General features: G+C 40.1%; 1 protein-coding gene across 5 annotated transcripts in view; it reads right to left on the bottom strand.

Moving 5' to 3' along the window:
* Positions 1-423: 423 nt before the first annotated feature.
* The window catches only part of LOC136885765 (zinc finger protein OZF-like), a 57,606-nt gene continuing 34,810 nt past the window's right edge, over positions 424-23,219 (bottom strand). For all 5 annotated transcript variants that reach the window (XM_068230429.1, XM_068230432.1, XM_068230430.1 and 2 more), the window contains exon 4: positions 424-2,944. In XM_068230429.1, the coding sequence (XP_068086530.1) occupies positions 2,014-2,944 (931 nt within the window). In that variant the 3' untranslated portion in view covers positions 424-2,013. The remainder of the gene's footprint in view (positions 2,945-23,219) is intronic.

Here is a 23,219-nt window from a genome sequence, read left to right as displayed (position 1 = left end):
CTGGTAACTCCATGTAAGACTTGTGCAGGACAAAGCAGAGGCAGACAGGTTTTTCTCTGGGTACTCCAGTTTTCCCTGCAATTTTTCGTTCAAGCAACACTCTACATTATCATTTAGTTTCATATGTTGGTCAGTAAACATTGCTCCAGAGGAGTGCAACAGCCCTAGGCAGTCAGCACAATTCCTATCCACACCACAAGGTGGGGCCTTCAATCATTCCATTCCTGACCTGGTCAATGACTGGAAGGAAGGTGTAGGTTTTCAAATTTCATTAGTTTACCTTTTTGCTCATAAACTATTGAAGAAATTTCTGCACAATTTTCCATGTATGATCTTCACATATATTTTAACATTCTTACAAGAGATTTTATGAATAAAGCAAGTAAGAGAATTTTAACAATGTTTTAACTATCATTCTGTAAACAGGAAATTATATCCATGCAAAATTTTAGATCCTCATACCCATATACATACTTATACATAGACTTTTAAAATGTCTTCTTGTGATAATGTTAAGTATGTTTATAGGAAACAGTCTACAAAATTTCACAGGCTTAGATTTTAAAGATCTGAGAGAAAAGGTACAATAGAGACTTAATTTACATTTTCAGGAAATGTAATGGAAAACTGAACAATATTTCTTCTCATTTTTCCACCTGAGATGGCTCAAAACTGTACTATGTATCCTCTTTCATCCAGTGGCTCCTTCCCTTCTGCCTCTTATCATTTACCAGGTCTTCAACTGATTATTAAGGTGCAGCATTAGTCAATAATTCTCAAGACTTTTTGAGTGAATGCTCCTATCTTGAAGCCCATTCTCTCTGTATGTTTTCATCGATAAAAAGTTATGTTGAAGGTTATTGGTATTTTGTTCACCATCATAAATGCCAAAAGATTGGATACAATGTCAGAATTAAGGGCACAATCTGGTACAAGATCATAAGGATAGTTTTTGTCAGTAGAGTAATATTTGCCCTGAATTATTTAGAAAGTAAAAACAGCAATAGTTTAAGCAAGAAGTATGTTATGTTCATCAGAATACACATAGGTATTTAAATAATTTTTTTGCTAGTTGCTTTACATCGCACCAACACAGATAGGTCTTACGGCAACGAACCCACTATCTCCTGGATGGAAGCTCACAGCTGTGCACCCGAAACCGCATTTAAATAATGATTGCGGCATAACCGATCATTCAAACATACTAATAAATAACGCCAAGTAAATGCAGATCAGAACAGCTGTTATGACGAAGTGTTGAATTTTTTAGTGACTTTGATTATCAGTACACAATTGCTTTAATGGTCTGTTTTTAGAGCAAGTTTATGAGAAAATATCTGTAATTCTAATTTTACATAATTCCATAATTTGTAACACAAACATCTGTAACATTGGCAGAGATTATGCCAAACACTTATTCGCCTTAAAGTCCAATCAGCGGACTGGCAAGTAGAATAAAAATGTGGGAACTTTTTAAGTTAGATGAAAACTTTAGAGTGAAGAACGTGTCGGAGATTAGCAGGTGTATCAGATGTATCTCCAAAAATTGAAGTAATGGCTTTACAACAATATAAAATAACTGATGATCGGCAGCATTAATACAAAAATTATGCATATTGACATTTATATTGAGAATTAGGACAATCAACCCATTTCAAGTCTTGGAGCAGTCCTTGGATTGAAACCGAAAATGCTCTGAGAGCAACAGTCTGGGCTCGATTTTCACGCAAGAATTACTTAAATGAAATAGTCTTCCCCACAAACTGAAACATATGCCCACAAACAGCCAGGTAGGACATTTACCCCAACATGTGCTTAGAAATCCTTTCAAAAGCTGAACGTTTTCAACAATGTATATGCACATGTATGTTTCGAGAGTAAATATTAAAAAAAAAACCTTACTATTCCAATAGGTCCCACATTGCTGCCTAAGTAAGAAGTCGGTTACACCAGAGTTGGAGGAATACTTCGGCAAGAAAAGAACTGCATTCTATTCAACGCTATGACCGATTCTTAACAGTGAGTAGCCATATGACTCCGGAGATTACCTTTCTGTGAGAACGTTCGGTTGCATTCATTACATGAGTATGGCCTTACTCCAGAGTGTGTAAGCATGTGAACTCGGAGACTGGTTTTCTGGGTAAAGGCATGGTTGCAATTATTACAGTGGAACGATGGCCTTACTCCTGAGTGAACTACCATGTGTTGTCGGAGACTACTTTCCCGAGTAAAGGAGCTCCTGCACTCTTGACATTGGAATCGCCGTTTTCTGTAGTGAACCTCCATGTGCCTAAGGAGATTTCTTTTGCGAGTAAAGGAGCTGTTGCATTCTTTACACCGAAATTGTTTTTGACCTAAGTGAATGTTAAGGTGTGTTTTGAGTAATTGTTTCGTAGAAAAAGAGCTCTTGCACTCCATACATTGGAACGGTCTTTCTTCAGAATGTGTACTTGTGTGAGATTTGAGGTGACTAAGCTGAGTAAAAGTACCCTCACATACCTTACACTGGAAAGGTTTTTCCCCTGAGTGAGTTCGCATGTGAACACGGAGACCTGATTTGAGAGAAAACGAGTTCTTGCACACTGTACACTTAAATGGCCTCTCTCCAGTGTGTGTTCTTAGGTGGCCTGAAAGACTTCCTTTCTGTCCAAATGAACGCTTGCAAACGTGACATTGAAATGACTTTAACCCAGAGTGAACGACAATATGTCTAAGAAGGACACTTTTCTGAGTGAACGACCTACCGCATTCACCACATGTGAATGCCTTCGTTCCTGAGTGAATCAACATATGCGTTTTGAGACCAGTTTTCTTAATAAACAACTTGTTGCATTTTAGACACTGGAAAGGTCTTTCTAGAGACGCGTGAGGAGTCTTGTTTACCACAGCATTAGAATGCGCCTGTATTCCAGTGATCACGGTCGGTATAGCGAGATTATCCACACTGAAATATAAACAAAAGTAACTACAATTTCAGGGGAATATAGTCACAATTCTTGAGGGAATATCAATACAGGTACCAATAAATTTACCATGTATGTCATGGCAACTGGATTTAAATCTTAACCAATTCAACCAAACATTTATAGTTTGAGCCTACAAATTTGCACAAACCTTGCAGATGAAATCCCCTTAATATTCCAGGATATAGACATAATTAGCCGGAGCCAAGTAAAACACTTTACCCAGTGGAGGGAAATTCAGTATTGAATGTGGCATATCTAACAGCATTTATTGTGATTTTCCCCTACCGGATATTTTGATAAGAAACATTGCAGCTTATTCCAAAACTTTCTATAATATGTCAAATCATTAAAGAGTCATATGAAGTCTTTGATTTAACACAAAGCATAAACATGTATTTCTGAAAAATAACACATACGTGTGACATGTAAGAAATAAACTAGGAAGAAATAATGAATTGGGCATTTGAAGTTTTAAAATCGTGCAGAAGCATTAACAGGTTCCCATGGTAACAAAGAATAAATAAGTAGATGCAGTTAGTTATTATCACAAGCATCATAATGTATTCAGAAATCTCATGTTTTCATTAGCTCACGTTATGGTTTTTGTCCCTACGGCGGAGCACTGAGAAACCCCCTTTACCACAAGATTGCATAAGAACTCTGCAGTAAAGAATTCCGTGTACATAAAGAAGTCCACGGTTTGCCTAAGACAGGCAGTAATAAACCAAACTGGCATACTTGTCTTTAAGAGTAACGAGAGAAGATAGGCTTCCAATTCGATCGGTTTGTGAGCATAATATTAAGATAATAAATAGAGAAAAATTAACAAAATTAACGAATATAACAGGAACGTCTATACGTACCTTATAACGATAGGAATAACCGAATATGCCGTCTGGCCTATCACACCAACACTTCATAGCACGAGCGAGTGAGTAGCATGTGACGTTGCGTTAAATCAAAGGTTGATACATAACGCTGTACACGCGGGTTTCATTCTTAAAAAGTATGGGTCCTTTTCTGTGCTAGTTATATTTTGGAATTCTAAAGTAAGTTTAATTCTAAACCATGTTTGCCTTGAACATTAATCCCATATCTTTTCCTATGCCATGAAAGTTGTGATTATTGCTGTAAATACGTTCTGCAAAATTCCTAAATTCATTTATTGAAAAACAGAAGGCAATTCAAATTTATCTCTCCACACTGTTTCCTGCTTTGGAAATGCATCGGTCTAAGCGTATGGGAAGCTTTTTATGCCCACACCGTAAAAAGGACAAGGTCGTGTCACCGGCTTCCACAGACTCGTCATCTTCAAATCGTTGCCCGTTTAGAGATTCTTTAAGCAGTCCCAACAAACGGAAATCGCAGGGCGATATGTCCGGGCTGTTAGGAGGACGATCAAGTGTAGTCCAGTGGATTTCCTGCAGCCTAGAGACAGAGCTGCAGTTTGGGGATGCGCATTGTCGAATCCGTTGGTCTCGTCTTTTGCGGCGATATGCAGCCCTCGCGTTGTTTAACAGTTCTCAGTAGTAAGCAGCATTGATTGTGAGTCGCTCATGCAAAAAGTCCATCAGCAAAATGCCTCCCCTTTTCCCCGCCAATCCTTACACATACGCGTTCTTGACAATGTTCGATTACCGAACTCTGTAGAATCTCTGCCGCTGAAACTCCTGCACGAGCAAGAAATTTTATTATGCGTTGCGCAGTGGAGGGGTGCAACTGCTGCACCGGCATCATGAGCATTACTGAAGAAACGGTGGGAAATAACTAACAGCACATTCTCCCCACTCCTAACGGTCCCGACTAACAACAGCAGAAGCGCGGGGCCAGGCTTACCAACTGATGTTCAGGAACAAAAATCCCGTTTATATTTGATCGCCCTTTCGCATGTTGTGTGTCTTGAAAGAGTTCTTAAAACACTGACCGTCCATCCTATATGAAACATCTTCAGTAGTATAATTGGATGGTTCGGCGGCCACCTCCGCCTCAGGCTCCCAGTGGCCACCTCCACCTCCACCTCAGCCAGAGGCCTCCCAGATGCCTCCTCCACCTCCACCTCAGCCAGAGGCCTCCCAGAGGTCTCCTCCACCTCCCGCGGGAAATTTGAATTTGTAAACAAAGCCACGTGCTTTTTGACAGCTGTCATCGACAACAACGCATCGCTAACCTCAGTACTGCCATCTTGACGGGCCTAAACCTCAGTAGTGCCAACTTAACCTAACTAGCGCGAGGTAAACAAAGCCACGTGCTTTTTGACAGCCACGTGCTTTTTGACAGATTTGTAAACAAAGCCACGTGCTTTTTGACAGCTCTCATCAACAACAACGCATCGCAAACCTGAGTACTACCATCTTGACGGGCCTAAACCTTAGTGGTACCAACTTAACCTAACTAGCATGAGGTAAACAAAGCCACGTGTTTTTTTGACAGCCACGTGCTTTTTGACAGATTTGTAAACAAAGCCACGTGCTTTTTGACAGCTCTCATCAACAACAACGCATCGCAAACCTCAGTACTACCATCTTGACGGGCCTAAACCTTAGTGGTACCAACTTAACCTAACTAGCATGAGGTAAACAAAGCCACGTGTTTTTTTGACAGCCACGTGCTTTTCGACAGATTTGTAAACAAAGCCACGTGCTTTTTGACAGCTGTCATCGACAACAACGCATCGCTAACCCCAGTACTGCCATCTTGACGGGCCTAAACCTCAGTAGTACCAACTTAACCTAACTAGCGCGAGATAAACAAAGCCACGTGCTTTTTGACAGCCACGTGCTTTTTTGACAGCTGTCATCCGCCATCTTTAAACTACAGAGCACCGTGCTGCCCTCTTTCGTCACCTGTCATCGGCAGTGCTGCCATCTTGACGGGCCTAAACCTTAGTGCTACCAACTTAACCTCACTAGCTCGAGATAAACAAATCCACGTGCTTTTTGACAGCTACGTGCTTTTTTGATAGCTGTCATCCGCCATCTTTAATCTATAGAGCACAGTGCTGCCCTCTTTAGCTGAAATGTGGTGGCGGATAATTTGAAAAATGCTTTTCGACAAGCAGCCATCTTTAATCCAGAGAGAACAGTGCTGCCCTCTATGTGGTGGCGGCAAATTGAAAAATTCCACATGCTCTTGTTTGAAAACAAACTCACGTGCTTTTTTGACAGCTGTCATCTGCCATCTTTGAGCACAGTGCTGCCCTCTTTAGTTTGAAATGTGGTGGTGGTAAATTCCACGTGCTCTTGTTTGGAAACAAAGCCACGTGCAGCTGTCATCCGCCATCTTTAATCAACAGAGCACTGTGCTGCGGGCAATTTCATCACCTGTCATCCGCCATCTTTAATCCACAGAACACCGTGCTGCCCTCTTTATGGCTACTACCTTAAGCACGTAGTAGCGGACAATTTGAAAAGTTCTGTTAGCTATCATCCGCCATCTTTAATCAAGAGAGCACCGTGCTGCCATCTTTAGCTAGATACCTTTGAAATGTGGTGGCGGCAAATTGAAAAATTCCACGTGCTCTTGTTTGGAAACAAACTCACGTGCTTTTTCGACAGCTACCATCCGCCATCTTTAATCAACAGAGCATAGTGCTGCCCTCTTTAGTTTGAAATGTGATGGCGGCAAATTCCACGTGCTCTTGTTTGGTAAACATAGCCATGTGCAGCTGTCATCCGCCATCTTTGAGCACCGTGCTGCCCTCTTTAGATGTAAATTCGTCACCTGTCATCCGCAGTGCTGCCATCTTTAGCTAGATACCTTTGAAATGTGGTGGCGGATAATTTAAAAAGAAAAATTCTACAGCAGCCCTCTCTCGACGCTAATTGCATAAGATGGCGGCTATACATGACTCCTTAAGGGTGCTTACGCAAGATGGCTGCTATACATAGACGCCCTTGGGATGCTTGCGCAAGATGGCAGTTATACATGGCTCCTTATGAGATACCCTAGGGATGCTTGCGCAAGATAGCGGCTGATCTTATGGGACGGCTTAAGGGTCCTTGGACAAGATGGCTTGAGACGCCCTAAGGATGCTTGCGCAAGATGGCGGACACAAGATGGCAGCTATACATAAGTCCTTATGAGACGCTTTAAGGGTGCTTGCGCAAGATAGTTGCTACTCTTAGCTTAGAGGCTAACGTGTCATGCTAGTTCGATTCATTAAATTTAGGGCTTAAATGCAAAATGTTAAATATATCGAAAACGGTGCACCGTAGAGCAAAACGGACAAAATTTTTCTGCCTAATACCTAGGTTCACAGTATAAGGAACAAGAAAATCATAGTCTAATGATGGGATCAACGGTTCAGTTCCTACTTAGGCCCTTTGGCATTTGCTCTGTTTTAGCTTGTATTGAAGCGAGTCTTCGTAACATGATCAGGTCTAGCTATGGTAGAGAGTATAACGTACCGTGCAGGTTCGATTCATTAAATTTGGAGGCTTAAATGCAAAATGTTAAATATCTCGAAAACGATGCATCGTAGAGCAAAACGGACAAAATTTTTCCGCCTAATACGTAGGTTCGTAGTATCAGGAACAAGAAAAAACATAGTCTAATGATGAGATCAACGGTTCGATTCCTACTTAAGCCCTTTGGCATTCGCAGCTATCTATTTCTACAAGATGGTGGCTGCTCTTATGAGAAACAAGATGCCTTGAGACGTCCTAGGGATGCTTACGCAAGATGGCAGACACACAATGGTGACTATACATAGCTCCTTATGAGACGGCCTAGGGGTGCTCGCACAAGATGGCGGCTACTCTTATGAAGAAAGCTAGCTTAGAGGCTACTGCGCAAGATAACAGCTGCTGTTATGCATGTGGTGGAGGGCAATTTGAAATTCTATGTGCTTAATCAACAGAGCACCCTGCTGCCCTCTTTAGCTGAAATGTGGTGGTGGATAATTTGAAAAATTCTTTTGACAGCTATCATCTTTAAAAACAATGGCGACTATACATAGGCTGTTAAGGTCTTATCATTCTCCTCCTCCTCCTCCTCCTCCTCCTCCCCCTCCTCCTTCTCTACCTCCTCCTCCGCCTCTTATGTCAAGGCATAGCTTTATATCGAACAAGTTTAAACCTGCATCGCGAAGGCAAGCGTGTGCAGCGATAACATTATTGTGCATGTTTAGACTTTCGAAACATAAGAAGAGTAGAATCAAACGCTGTACTCGATACGACATGTGATCAGAACATTGATTGATGCGTTCAGAAAAACAAAATAAGTGATCAAGACTAGAATCGAACAATGTACTCAATACATCATGTGTTTAGAATATGTCAGGGGATACGCTTGTTCTAAGAAGATCAGATTGAAACATAACAAGACTAGAATAGAACACTGTAGTCGATGTTGTTAACTTCAACATGTGATCAGAACATTGATTGATGTGTTCAGAACACAAAATAAGTGATCATGACTAGAATCGAACACTGTACTCGATACAACATGTGATCAGAACATTGATCGATGTGTTCAGAACACGAAATAAGTGATCAAGACTAGAATCGAACACTGTACTCAATACAACATGTGTTTAGAACATGTTAGGGGGTACCCTTGTTCTAAGAAGATCAGAATGAAACATAACAAGACTAGAATCGAACACTGTAATCGATGTTGTTAACCTCAACATATGATCAGAACATTGTTTGATGTGTTCAGAGCAAAAGTACAATTTTGATGATTTGCTTAGTGTAAAATCAAAAACTATGGAAACACACTGTGTACATATCGCGTAGCTAACTCGCTCAGTAAGCAATATTGCAAAACTACAACTTCAATGATTTGCATAGTGTAAAAATCAAAAACACACTGTACCCATACTGCGCAGCTAACTCGCTCGGTAAACGATATAGTCAAAGTATAACTTCAAATTATTTACCTTCCATCATTCGTCTTGTGTGTAAAAATCAGTCGAACAAGTTATCGCATAAACATGGCTGAAAAAAAATCGTGATAGGGTATGGAACCCAGGGGTTACATCTTATCAGAAGGGCAAAAAGGATGAAAGGACTCTTCCTCCTCCTTACCGCACATTCCTTGGCTGAAGGGCTAATGGGCTAAAGGGCTAAAGGGCTAATGGGCTAATGGGATTAAGGGCTAAAGGAGCAACAACCTCGTCGATCGCTATCAGCAAGAACGCTTGTACTTTGTTAAGTGTAGAAAATTAATCTTTATTTGTAAATGGTTTCATGTTCAGAACAAGGAATGGAAAATCCCCGAGGTGCGATGAGTTACGTTTTTCGAACTAGTGTTTGGAACACTGAACTTTTCAAGAGGATAGCAGAGAGTTTAGCAATGTTCTGTTGTTGGATTTTAAATTCCGCGCTACAACATGCATAAGGTGGTAGCCTTGAGGTTTACCGCCGTAAAGATGGCAAGAGTGAGGTTAACAATGTTCTGTTGTTGGATTTTAAATTCCGCGCTACAACATGCATAAGGTGGTAGCCTTGAGGTTTACCGCCGTAAAGATGGCAAGAGTGAGGTTAACAATGTTCTGCTGTTGGATTTTAAATTCCGCGCTATAACATGCATAAGGTGGCAGCCTTGAGGTTTACCGCCGTAAAGATGGCAAGAGTGAGGTTAGCGACGCTCTATTGTCCTTCAAAGTGAGGTTAGGGTTCGTCAAGAAGACAGCTGTCAAAAAAGCACGTGGCTATGTTTACCAAACAAGAGCACGTGGTCGTGACGTCACGGTCACGTAGTATGTTGCCTCAGCATGTAAAGTTCAATGTCTACACCTACGTAGTTAACACTCTGCTATGTTCACAAGATTTTTTACACATAACTATTCTTTATGCTTTAAGTTCATGCACATAGGCTATGCTAAGATAGCAGTACAAACACATGCGAACTTTGTACATTCTAATGGAATAAGTTTAGTACTGTGTGCATCATGGATACATGATGTGTGCACGCATTTAATCTTGACTATACGTAATGCTGCTGCTTTGTTTACAAGATTTTTATACATTGCTATTCTTTATGCTTTAAGTTCGTGCACGCACAAGCGATACTCGTACGCTCTAGCAGGAGCAGTTTAGTACGATATTCGATACATACATTATCGATAGGTGATGTGTACACGCTTTAGAACATAGCTCATCTTTATGCTTTAAGTTCGTGCACAGGGGTTTGGGATACACAAAAGCGATTGCTACATGCTCTAGCGGAAGAAGTCTAGTACGATAGTCGATGCATGTAAAATCGATAGGTTATGCTAAGATAGCAGCACACTTACATGATTTTAGCACAATCTAGTGGAAAAAGTTTAGTATGATAGTCGTTTCGTGCAAAATCATTAGGTAATGTGTAAACGCTTTGAAACAAGGCTATTCTTTGTACTTTAAGTTCATGTGTATGAGTTATGCTAAGATAGCAGCACAACCTAGCGGAAGAAGTTTTGTACGAGAGTCGATACATGCAAAGTCGATAGGTAATGTGTACACGCTTTGAAACATGGCTATTCTTTGTACCTTAAAGTCATACGTATAGGTTATGCTAAGATAGCAGCACAATCTGGCGGAAGAAGTTCAGGGTGATCTGTACACGCTTTGAAACAAGGCTATTCTTTGTACTTTAAGTTCATGCGTCTTAGTTATGCTAAGATAGCAGCACAATCTACCTGAAGAAGTTTTGCACGAGAGTCGATACATGCAAAATCGATAGTTGATGCGTACACGCTTTAAAACATGACTATTCATTGTACTTTAAGTTCATGGGTATAGGTTATGCTAAGATAGCAGCACAATCTAGCGGAAGAAATTTAGTACGAGATTCGATGAATGCAAAATCAATAAGTAATGTGTACACGCTTTGAAACATGGCTATTCTTCGTACTTTAAGTTCATGTGTATAAGTTATGCTAAGATAGCAGCACAACCTAGCGGAAGAAGTTTAGTACGATATTTGTTGCATGCAAAGTCGATAGGTAATGTGTACACGCTTTGAAACATGGCTATTCTTTGTACCTTAAGGTCATGCGTATAGGTTACGCTAAGATAGCAGCACAATCTAGCGGAAGAAGTTTAGTACGAGAGTCGATGCTTGCAAAATCGATAGGTAATGTGTACACGTTTTGAGACATAGCTCTTCTTTGTTCTTTAAGTTCATGCGTCTTAGTTATGCTGAGATAGCAGCACAATCTACCTGCAGAAGTTTAGTACGAGAGTCGATACATGCACTTTCGATAGTTGATGTGTACACGCTTTGAAACATGACTATTCATTATACTTTAAGTTCATGGGTATAGGTTATGCTAAGATAGCAGCACAATCTAGCGGAAGAAATTTAGTACGATATTTGATGCATGCAAAATCAATAAGTAATGTGTACACGCTTTGAAACATGGCTATTCTTTGTACTTTAAGTTCATGTGTATAAGTTATGCTAAGATAGCACAACCTAGCGGAAGAAGTTTAGTACGATATTTGTTGCATGCAAAGTCGATAGGTAAAGTCTACACGCTTTGAAACATGGCTATTCTTTGTACCTTAAGGTCACGCGTATAGGTTATGCTAAGATAGCAGCACAATCTAGCGGAAGAAGTTTAGTACGAGAGTCGATGTGTGCAAAATCGATAGGTGATGTGTACACGCTTTGAAACATGGCTATTCATTGTACTTTAAAGTCATGCTAAGATAGCAGCACGATCTAGCGGATGAAGTTTAGTTCGATGGTCGATGCATGTAAAATCGATAGGTCATGTGTACACGCTTTGAAACATAGCAATTCATACTGCTGCTCTGTTCCCAAGACTTTTAAGCATAGCTAACCCTAATACTGCTCTTAACGACGTCGAGCTAAGGATTGATTACGTGACCGTGACGTCACGAACACGTGCTCTTGTTTGGTAAACATAGCCACGTGCTTTTTTGACAGCTGTCTTCTTGACGAACCCTAACCTCACTTTGAAGGACAATAGAGCGTCGCTAACCTCACTCTTGCCATCTTTACGGCGGTAAACCTCAAGGCTGCCACCTTATGCATGTTATAGCGCGGAATTTAAAATCCAACAGCAGAACATTGTTAACCTCACTCTTGCCATCTTTACGACGGTAAACCTCAAGGCTACCACCTTATGCATGTTGTAGCGCGGAATTTAAAATCCAACAACAGAACATTGTTAACCTCACTCTTGCCATCTTTACGGCGGTCTACCACCTTATGCATGTTGTAGCGCGGAATTTAAAATCCAACAACAGAACATTGCTAAACTCTCTGCTATCATCTTGAAAAGTTCAGTGTTCCAAACACTAGTTCGAAAAACGTAACTCATCGCACCTCGGGGATTTTCCATTCCTTGTTCTGAACATGAAACCATTTACAAATAAAGATTAATTTTCTACACTTAACAAAGTACAAGCGTTCTTGCTGATAGCGATCGACGAGGTTGTTGCTCCTTTAGCCCTTTAGCCCATTAGCCCTTTAGCCCATTAGCCCTTCAGCCAAGGAATGTGCGGTAAGGAGGAGGAAGAGTCCTTTCATCCTTTTTGCCCTTCTGATAAGATGTAACCCCTGGGTTCCATACCCTATCACGATTTTTTTCAGCCATGTTTATGCGATAACTTGTTCGACTGATTTTTACACACAAGACGAATGATGGAAGGTAAATAATTTGAAGTTATACTTTGACTATATCGTTTACCGAGCGAGTTAGCTGCGCAGTATGGGTACAGTGTGTTTTTGATTTTTACACTATGCAAATCATTGAAGTTGTAGTTTTGCAATATTGCTTACTGAGCGAGTTAGCTACGCGATATGTACACAGTGTGTTTCCATAGTTTTTGATTTTACACTAAGCAAATCATCAAAATTGTACTTTTGCTCTGAACACATCAAACAATGTTCTGATCATATGTTGAGGTTAACAACATCGATTACAGTGTTCGATTCTAGTCTTGTTATGTTTCATTCTGATCTTCTTAGAACAAGGGTACCCCCTAACATGTTCTAAACACATGTTGTATTGAGTACAGTGTTCGATTCTAGTCTTGATCACTTATTTCGTGTTCTGAACACATCGATCAATGTTCTGATCACATGTTGTATCGAGTACAGTGTTCGATTCTAGTCATGATCACTTATTTTGTGTTCTGAACACATCAATCAATGTTCTGATCACATGTTGAAGTTAACAACATCGACTACAGTGTTCTATTCTAGTCTTGTTATGTTTCAATCTGATCTTCTTAGAACAAGCGTATCCCCTGACATATTCTAAACACATGATGTATTGAGTACATTGTTCGATTCTAGTCTTGATCACTTATTTTGTTTTTCTGAACGCATCAATCAATGTTCTGATCACATGTCGTATCGAGTACAGCGTTTGATTCTACTCTTCTTATGTTTCGAAAGTCTAAACATGCACAATAATGTTATCGCTGCACACGCTTGCCTTCGCGATGCAGGTTTAAACTTGTTCGATATAAAGCTATGCCTTGACATAAGAGGCGGAGGAGGAGGTAGAGAAGGAGGAGGGGGAGGAGGAGGAGGAGGAGGAGGAGGAGAATGATAAGACCTTAACAGCCTATGTATAGTCGCCATTGTTTTTAAAGATGATAGCTGTCAAAAGAATTTTTCAAATTATCCACCACCACATTTCAGCTAAAGAGGGCAGCAGGGTGCTCTGTTGATTAAGCACATAGAATTTCAAATTGCCCTCCACCACATGCATAACAGCAGCTGTTATCTTGCGCAGTAGCCTCTAAGCTAGCTTTCTTCATAAGAGTAGCCGCCATCTTGTGCGAGCACCCCTAGGCCGTCTCATAAGGAGCTATGTATAGTCACCATTGTGTGTCTGCCATCTTGCGTAAGCATCCCTAGGACGTCTCAAGGCATCTTGTTTCTCATAAGAACAGCCACCATCTTGTAGAAATAGATAGCTGCGAATGCCAAAGGGCTTAAGTAGGAATCGAACCGTTGATCTCATCATTAGACTATGTTTTTTCTTGTTCCTGATACTACGAACCTACGTATTAGGCGGAAAAATTTTGTCCGTTTTGCTCTACGATGCATCGTTTTCGAGATATTTAACATTTTGCATTTAAGCCTCCAAATTTAATGAATCGAACCTGCACGGTACGTTATACTCTCTACCATAGCTAGACCTGATCATGTTACGAAGACTCGCTTCAATACAAGCTAAAACAGAGCAAATGCCAAAGGGCCTAAGTAGGAACCGAACCGTTGATCCCATCATTAGACTATGATTTTCTTGTTCCTTATACTGTGAACCTAGGTATTAGGCAGAAAATTTTTGTCCGTTTTGCTCTACGGTGCACCGTTTTCGATATATTTAACATTTTGCATTTAAGCCCTAAATTTAATGAATCGAACTAGCATGACACGTTAGCCTCTAAGCTAAGAGTAGCAACTATCTTGCGCAAGCACCCTTAAAGCGTCTCATAAGGAGTTATGTATAGCTGCCATCTTGTGTCCGCCATCTTGCGCAAGCATCCTTAGGGCGTCTCAAGCCATCTTGTCCAAGGACCCTTAAGCCGTCCCATAAGATCAGCCGCTATCTTGCGCAAGCATCCCTAGGGTATCTCATAAGGAGCCATGTATAACTGCCATCTTGCGCAAGCATCCCAAGGGCGTCTATGTATAGCAGCCATCTTGCGTAAGCACCCTTAAGGAGTCATGTATAGCCGCCATCTTATGCAATTAGCGTCGAGAGAGGGCTGCTGTAGAATTTTTCTTTTTAAATTATCCGCCACCACATTTCAAAGGTATCTAGCTAAAGATGGCAGCACTGCGGATGACAGGTGACGAATTTACATCTAAAGAGGGCAGCACGGTGCTCAAAGATGGCGGATGACAGCTGCACATGGCTATGTTTACCAAACAAGAGCACGTGGAATTTGCCGCCATCACATTTCAAACTAAAGAGGGCAGCACTATGCTCTGTTGATTAAAGATGGCGGATGGTAGCTGTCGAAAAAGCACGTGAGTTTGTTTCCAAACACGAGCACGTGGAATTTTTCAATTTGCCGCCACCACATTTCAAATGTATCTAGCTAAAGATGGCAGCACGGTGCTCTCTTGATTAAAGATGGCGGATGATAGCTAACAGAACTTTTCAAATTGTCCGCTACTACGTGCTTAAGGTAGTAGCCATAAAGAGGGCAGCACGGTGTTCTGTGGATTAAAGATGGCGGATGACAGGTGATGAAATTGCCCGCAGCACAGTGCTCTGTTGATTAAAGATGGCGGATGACAGCTGCACGTGGCTTTGTTTCCAAACAAGAGCACGTGGAATTTACCACCACCACATTTCAAACTAAAGAGGGCAGCACTGTGCTCAAAGATGGCAGATGACAGCTGTCAAAAAAGCACGTGAGTTTGTTTTCAAACAAGAGCATGTGGAATTTTTCAATTTGCCGCCACCACATAGAGGGCAGCACTGTTCTCTCTGGATTAAAGATGGCTGCTTGTCGAAAAGCATTTTTCAAATTATCCGCCACCACATTTCAGCTAAAGAGGGCAGCACTGTGCTCTATAGATTAAAGATGGCGGATGACAGCTATCAAAAAAGCACGTAGCTGTCAAAAAGCACGTGGATTTGTTTATCTCGAGCTAGTGAGGTTAAGTTGGTAGCACTAAGGTTTAGGCCCGTCAAGATGGCAGCACTGCCGATGACAGGTGACGAAAGAGGGCAGCACGGTGCTCTGTAGTTTAAAGATGGCGGATGACAGCTGTCAAAAAAGCACGTGGCTGTCAAAAAGCACGTGGCTTTGTTTATCTCGCGCTAGTTAGGTTAAGTTGGTACTACTGAGGTTTAGGCCCGTCAAGATGGCAGTACTGGGGTTAGCGATGCGTTGTTGTCGATGACAGCTGTCAAAAAGCACGTGGCTTTGTTTACAAATCTGTCGAAAAGCACGTGGCTGTCAAAAAAACACGTGGCTTTGTTTACCTCATGCTAGTTAGGTTAAGTTGGTACCACTAAGGTTTAGGCCCGTCAAGATGGTAGTACTGAGGTTTGCGATGCGTTGTTGTTGATGAGAGCTGTCAAAAAGCACGTGGCTTTGTTTACAAATCTGTCAAAAAGCACGTGGCTGTCAAAAAAACACGTGGCTTTGTTTACCTCATGCTAGTTAGGTTAAGTTGGTACCACTAAGGTTTAGGCCCGTCAAGATGGTAGTACTCAGGTTTGCGATGCGTTGTTGTTGATGAGAGCTGTCAAAAAGCACGTGGCTTTGTTTACAAATCTGTCAAAAAGCACGTGGCTGTCAAAAAGCACGTGGCTTTGTTTACCTCGCGCTAGTTAGGTTAAGTTGGCACTACTGAGGTTTAGGCCCGTCAAGATGGCAGTACTGAGGTTAGCGATGCGTTGTTGTCGATGACAGCTGTCAAAAAGCACGTGGCTTTGTTTACAAATTCAAATTTCCCGCGGGAGGTGGAGGAGACCTCTGGGAGGCCTCTGGCTGAGGTGGAGGTGGAGGAGGCATCTGGGAGGCCTCTGGCTGAGGTGGAGGTGGCCACTGGGAGTCTGAGGTGGAGGTGGCCGCCGAACCATCCAATTATACTACTATCTTCCAATTTTTGTAAGTTAACTTGATATCCCGAGTAGCCGTAGGGATTCACTTTATTAACAATATTGGAGTTATAAATGTTTAATATTTTGAGTCCGACTTTTAAATCAAATTCCTCAAAAATATTAGCGATTTTAATGATTTCTTTCCCTAAGACTGCGAACGTGACATAATGTTTATTAGTTAAATCTGTTATTGATTTATTTGGCCTTTAATTTTATCAACCATTTCTGGACTGTATCCATTTGCTACTGCGATTTTTTAAATTATTTTATTATTCTGAATCCTTTAGTTATATTTACTTCTCCAATGTGAATTATCATAATTCCATTAATATAATTGCTTTATGCTGCTAATTTTTGGGCAGTGAGTTATGAGATTTGCTTATGGTTGTGGTGGTTGAAAAATTTTGAATTCTATTTTATATTCATTCTTGGTTAAAGTAATATGAAAACATTTATTTCCTTTTCTTTTACCACTTTAAACTTAATATTATTATCCAGTACATTTATACAGTCCACGAATGTTCCAGGAGTAAAGAGGACAGAGTGTAAAAAAATACGTACCTCAACTTTATCTACAGACTCATTTGGTGGTTATTATCCCCACTCCATTCTTCGCCTTATGTCTTCCACTCTATTAGAGAGAGTATCCCTTCCTGAACTTATTCTTTCCATTTCCTCTCCACTTAACCTCAGTTAATGCCATCAAAACTATATTCGGCACTCCATAAATTAAAATACCCATTCTGACTTTCCATTCCGTGACAGGATTAATTATTGTGATTTTCATAAGATTCTATTTTGGTCATCCATTTCCCACACTTCCCCAGCATCAAATCTGCGCAACGCTTCCGAGGTTTTCTCTTTAGAGGCTAACTTAAAAGGTCCTTTTTCATTTCAGACTATATTAGGCTGGGGTCATCACTCGAACAGGCATTTTAGAGCTACTGTCAGCAGGTTATCTGGTCACTCCTAACATGGAGTCCAGAGGCCTTTTGCAGCCGCCCCAACCTGGGGTCAGACGCTGCTTGATGGGTTCCAGTATCATTTGCTGCACTGTGGGGGAACTTCGCCCCACCTAAGGAAAACAAAACCCGTTGGCCACCTTAGAGGATCATGTCTGAAATTCGGCGTTGAGACGCTGGCTGTACGTTGTACTCCTTACCTTAGCGGAGTAACCGACCAGACAGTATCCATGTTACTGTGGCGTGATGATTACTTTGGAACTAATCCATATGGGCATTGAAATTTGTGTCAAATTTTATTACGGAGCATCTATAACTGTCAATAATAATGAATTGTACTCTAGTTATGGTAGAAAGGGCGTCTACGTATCTTTTGTTAGGACTTGATCTTGTGAACTTTGAAAATTGTGTCCGTGATGCTGTTTTATATCCTACGTGAAAATTAACCATCTAATAATACTGTTCTGAAACAGTCGAGAACTCTGGTATTATAACCGTATTCTAATTGTTGAAATAAAATATGCTAATTGGCTCCCCGGCTATTGACTGTGTTTTGTTCTTAACTGAGCGCAACGTAATTGGCCACTCCGATCTTCTACGATCAGTTGGCTTGGCGAGTTGTTGAGAGATGTGAGCGTCTCCGGAAGATTTCGAATGAGTACCATAATAGAAATCAATGCACTGGGCTATATAACAAGAAATTCTGGTTGTGCGTATGACTACCAGGTATATTATGACAAAAATATGTGATTCTTCAATTTTGTACACGTCGGACATTTTGAATTTAGGGAACGAAAGCTCGACAGCAATTTTAGGACCTACTCAAAACAGATTATCGGAACGTATTATGAAATTATGGAATTTTGTGTTTATCTGAAAGTGTCATGGGCCGATGAACAATATACATCAAATTACAAACAGGACTTACATGTCTGTTGCTGCCAGTCGCCACGTTATCTGTCTGTCCGGGTCTCTACAAAAGTTGCCGTAGGATGTTGCCAACCACTGAACGACAAATATATGAATTGTGGCACAAGGAGTAGCCAACATAAAGTTCTCCAAGGAAAGTAATATGTAAAATTCACATACGAAATATGTTTTCGATTATAACATAAACGTAATCCTCTATATAAATAAAACTGAAACGATGGTGTGCCTGTACATTGACTATTTTGGTGAAATTTTCGTTCAGTTATCACTCAGGTGTAGTAATGATCATCTGAATATTTTTTATTTTTGGTGTCTGACTTCTTATAACTTGAAAACTAATGGATATATTTCGACCAAACTTTAAATTTTGAATCCACCTATCCTTGGGTAGGTTTAAGGGCCAATATTGTTTCTAAGTCAATGAGATAAAAGGAGATAAGGGTGTATTCTTCCCGAAGACAGGTCCGAACCTCCGCTGAGGTGTGCCTGGGCCGGAGTTTACGTACGGTAGGGTGGCAAGTTCCTTTCTGCTCCTCCATTACCTTACACCCACCAACAGCGCGTGGCAACTCATCCAAATATTGACCACGCCCAATGTTGCTTAACTTCGAGGATCTCACGGGATCCGGTGATTAAGCACGTGTATAGCCGTTGGCTCCGTGAAGTGAGTGGGGGTTTATACCGAATCGAAACCATGATCTCGTACTCCCACAAAATATACACAATTAAACTTAACAAAACCCTACTTGGCATAATATAAATCAATTTATACAACTTCTTTCTTATGTGCATAATTTCGATACGAGGAATAATACGGTATATATCATTAACAGACTGTTTACAGGCTGTGATGTCATTTCAAGGTGGATTACGGGGTTTACCTAAAATCCGTTTTACTCTTCTCGACAGAACAGATAATAAGAGAGTTTATCATCAATGACTGTTACATGATTCTTGAACCACAGTTCCAAGGGGGCCGTTTAATTTTTATCTTCATTAAGCATTTCTTATATTAGTCAGTTCATTATACTTCTCTTAATTTAAAAAAGGCCTTATAGTTTAGAAATCCCACGGGATAATTGCTAAAGTAAAAAAATTTTTACAAGTAAGCAACTACATCAAACATCTAATCAGCTGATATAATTGTATCAAAAAATTATACATCAAGTGCAAAGAAGCCAGTGGAACTAGTAATTTCTTTAGTTTATTAAATTCATTCTTTACTGAATTTATAACTTGTTTGTTGGCATTCTGTAAGATTGGTATTCATTAGTTTTTATTGGAACCATGAATTACGTTAGAGATCTATCCCTCTTTTCTGCGATTATTTCTTGTGCTTTTAGGGTATTTCCAATACGTCTTGTCGTACTTCGTTTGTTTAATGGACCGTAGCATTGCAAATAATCAATTTTTTTCTTGTATTGATGTTAATGTTTGAACTTTGTTCATCGCAACACAGAATCATCAAAGGAGTTACTGATAAAATATTGACAAGTCAAATAAATGCATTAAATAGCCAAGCAGTTTAATTTGTATTTTTGAAATTTTCCTGCTCACCTGCCTCCCTCTGCAAATCTTTGCTCATGATTATTTCCTTTTGCATTGCAAGTTATCTGCACATTTACCCCTGGAAATTCCTACCTGTTGACATATGATACGCAACATCATGCTCGTACACTTTTAGCCCAGCAAACCCCGAAAAAATCGACTCAATAAGAAAGATCCACGTTTATTAACACTTCCATAACTCAACCTGTATTTAGGGCTTTGGCAAAAAAGGCGTATTTGATAGCGATGTTATATTTGTTATGATAAAGCAAAACAAGATTTTTAGTAGATCTCAGCTGCCAATATAAAACATGAGTTAACTGCAGACACATTTTAAAATGTACAAAGATTAATTAGTTGAGACAAATAAAGCAAAACACTAATTTGACTTGTGTTTATTTAGGAACAGATGTAGTTATTCACCACTATCTTATTCACCTTTTCTCCCTTGATTAATGTATTCACTACTTGTTCATCATACTTTCAGTTATTCTCATTCCCTCCCCAATCAGCATTAGGTAAATTGATAACATAATGCTACAATCTTGTTCCCTTCTGTTTTGCTTTCCACATAGCTGATTAAGTTATGAAACATTTTTGCTTCAGCATCAGTGTGTACATGCCAAAATTATCCAAGTTGACAATTATATTCAGACATGAGCCTAACAACCAGAATTCCATGAGTCTTATCCCTAACACTCTCATACTTAAATATATAACATGTTGTAAGGAAGTATTTCGCCATTTTGAACACAACACTTGAAGGCTATAAAATTTGTATAATTTTGAAATTTATTATTTAATTTTTAATTTTCTTTCTTCTTTTTGCACACTTTGCATCACGTCGCACCAAGAGATCGATCTTATTGCAACAATCGGATAGGAAAGGCCTAGGAATGGGAAAGAAGCAGCCGTGACCTTAAGTATGGTTCAGCCCCAGCATTTTCCTGGTGTGAAAATGGGAAACCACAATAAACCATCTTTACGGCTGCCGACAGTGGAGCCAGACATAAGCTCACAGCTGCGCCCCCCCGCACCCACTAACTTTCTGAAACCTCTACTATCCTTAGAATTATGCAATGCAAACATTATGTTTCCAAATACCCAAATGTATAGACAGTGGTTGAAATAACCAGAACATCTCATGATGCCAACAAATGATATATCAATTTTTCCCGTTCCTGTGATAATTCGTAACCTGAATCTGTTAGGAAGCATAAAATAATGAATGTACATCTCCACAGCCAAGGTATATATATGTAAACACATTCAAGACCAGAATTAACATTCATCATATTCATCATATGTGGTGCAATTTTGAATATTTAATCGAAAAATCAAATATGAACACTAATATAAATATAAGTTTAAATATGAAAACATCGTAATGGCATTTTCCCACAAGTGGACATATTGAAAATTATTTTTCGAATTCCTACATCAATGATCAAAGTGAGCAAATTTCTCTTGCTTGTGATATACTGCATCTTATGCCCTCCTTACTTCAAGCATCATTAACAATAGTCAATATTCATCTACTTCCTTTAAGAATTATTTTCCTAATCTAATATTTCCTGAAATCACTTGACACAATCTGCCACAGAATCCATACCACACGATCAACTGAACTTGAACTGGCTAACCACAGTGTCAGACCAGTAGTATAGCAAGGGGGTTTCTAAAACAATGAGTGCTGAATCAGCATTTTCCCATGAGATCATTGACCCCTGGCAAGGTCATTGACCCATAGCACCACGTGCTATTTGTTTACAAACAAGACCACGTGCTTTTGTTTACAAATATAAGCACGAATTTTGAATAAGAGAACAACCCTAACCTCACAGTCGCCATCTTCGAGGGGCCTAACCTCACTCCTCGTGTTCTTGTTTACCAACAAGACCACGTGCTTTTGTTGGCCAACACGAGCACGTGTGAGGCGCAGGATTTTTTAAAATAAGAGAGCAAGGGTAACCTCACAAACGGAGGGGTTGGGTTATGACAGGGAACCGAGGTTTTTGCTTCGTTTTTTCGACGGGGAGGGTGGAGAGGTGGTCCTCTCCTCCCAGCTTCCATACCAAAATACGGGATGGGTGAGTGAGAGATTTTCTCCCTCTCTCTTTAGAGGTTCACCGCCTTAGCGATGAATCCTCTACCAAAAATATTGCCCGGCAAAGTAGCCATGCATGGTCACCTCTCTCGAGCGACGAAGAGTTTCCGCCTTGTACATCACCTTTTATTGCATCATTGAGTGGGTGGTGTTGCGCCGTGGAGCGGGAGATCCGCGAGCATTGGAGAGAGTAGTACGCGCCCATGTGGGTCTGCGGATATTAGCGCTCTCTTATGGGAGAGATTGTAAGGTCATCTCCAATTGCGATTGTGATGTAAAATTGCAAAAATATTTATTTAAGGTAGGTGCGCGCGCATCAGCGCCTGCGGATATTAGCGCTCTCTTTTGGGAGAGATTGTAAAGTAATCTCGAATTGCGACTGCCTCAAATTTGGTATTCATCGGTTGAAATTTATCTGAAGCAGTTTAAAAGTGTTCCCCTCTAAATTTCAAGGTGATATCCGGTATGTACTTTGACAGCCTTAAAACCGAAAAAACCTTGTGCTCTCCGTAATTAAGTGTTCTTTCGGTATTATGCAGTATTTAAAGACTATTCTTGGCTATGTTAAGGCCTAGTAGCATATTATTAGCATTTTTAATATTTAAATTTGTTGTTCTCAGATGTGTTCTACATAACTTAATTTTCTTGGGTTGCAATTATTATTAATAGGTTTTCTTGGAACTCATTTATTTTCTATATAATATTGAAGGTGCTATTATCCTTTTGGAGCTTAATTTGTTTTAACGATACGGATTTATTCCATTTCTTGTAACCTTAATTCTTGTTATTGTTGCTTCATCTTACAATGGTTATGTCATGATAGTGGGTACTGATAAGATATGACATAATTCGATAAGCATTACATCACCGTTACGAGTGGATTGTTCTTCCACAAGCGTTGTGGATCAGATGCTCGTGTGATGTAAAGGCGACGTGGTTTAAGGAATGTGATAGCTACGATATTTCTTCCATTTAATGTGTGATATGATTTTGTGAAATAATTTTTTTGTGTGAATATGCCGTGTTTTGACATTTTAACGACTTGTAAATTTTCTAGTTTCTTACTTCGCCTTCTACCACTTGTGGTATTCGAATTAGTTAGTTGGTAGATGGCAATAGGAGATGGTAATGAGAAAAAATGTGTGTGCGTCTGCAAAGTAGCAGTT

Source organism: Anabrus simplex, chromosome 14, assembly GCF_040414725.1.
Source record: "Anabrus simplex isolate iqAnaSimp1 chromosome 14, ASM4041472v1, whole genome shotgun sequence".
In the NCBI taxonomy this organism is placed as follows: domain Eukaryota; kingdom Metazoa; phylum Arthropoda; class Insecta; order Orthoptera; family Tettigoniidae; genus Anabrus; species Anabrus simplex.
This window is presented reverse-complemented; position numbering and strand designations above follow the sequence as displayed.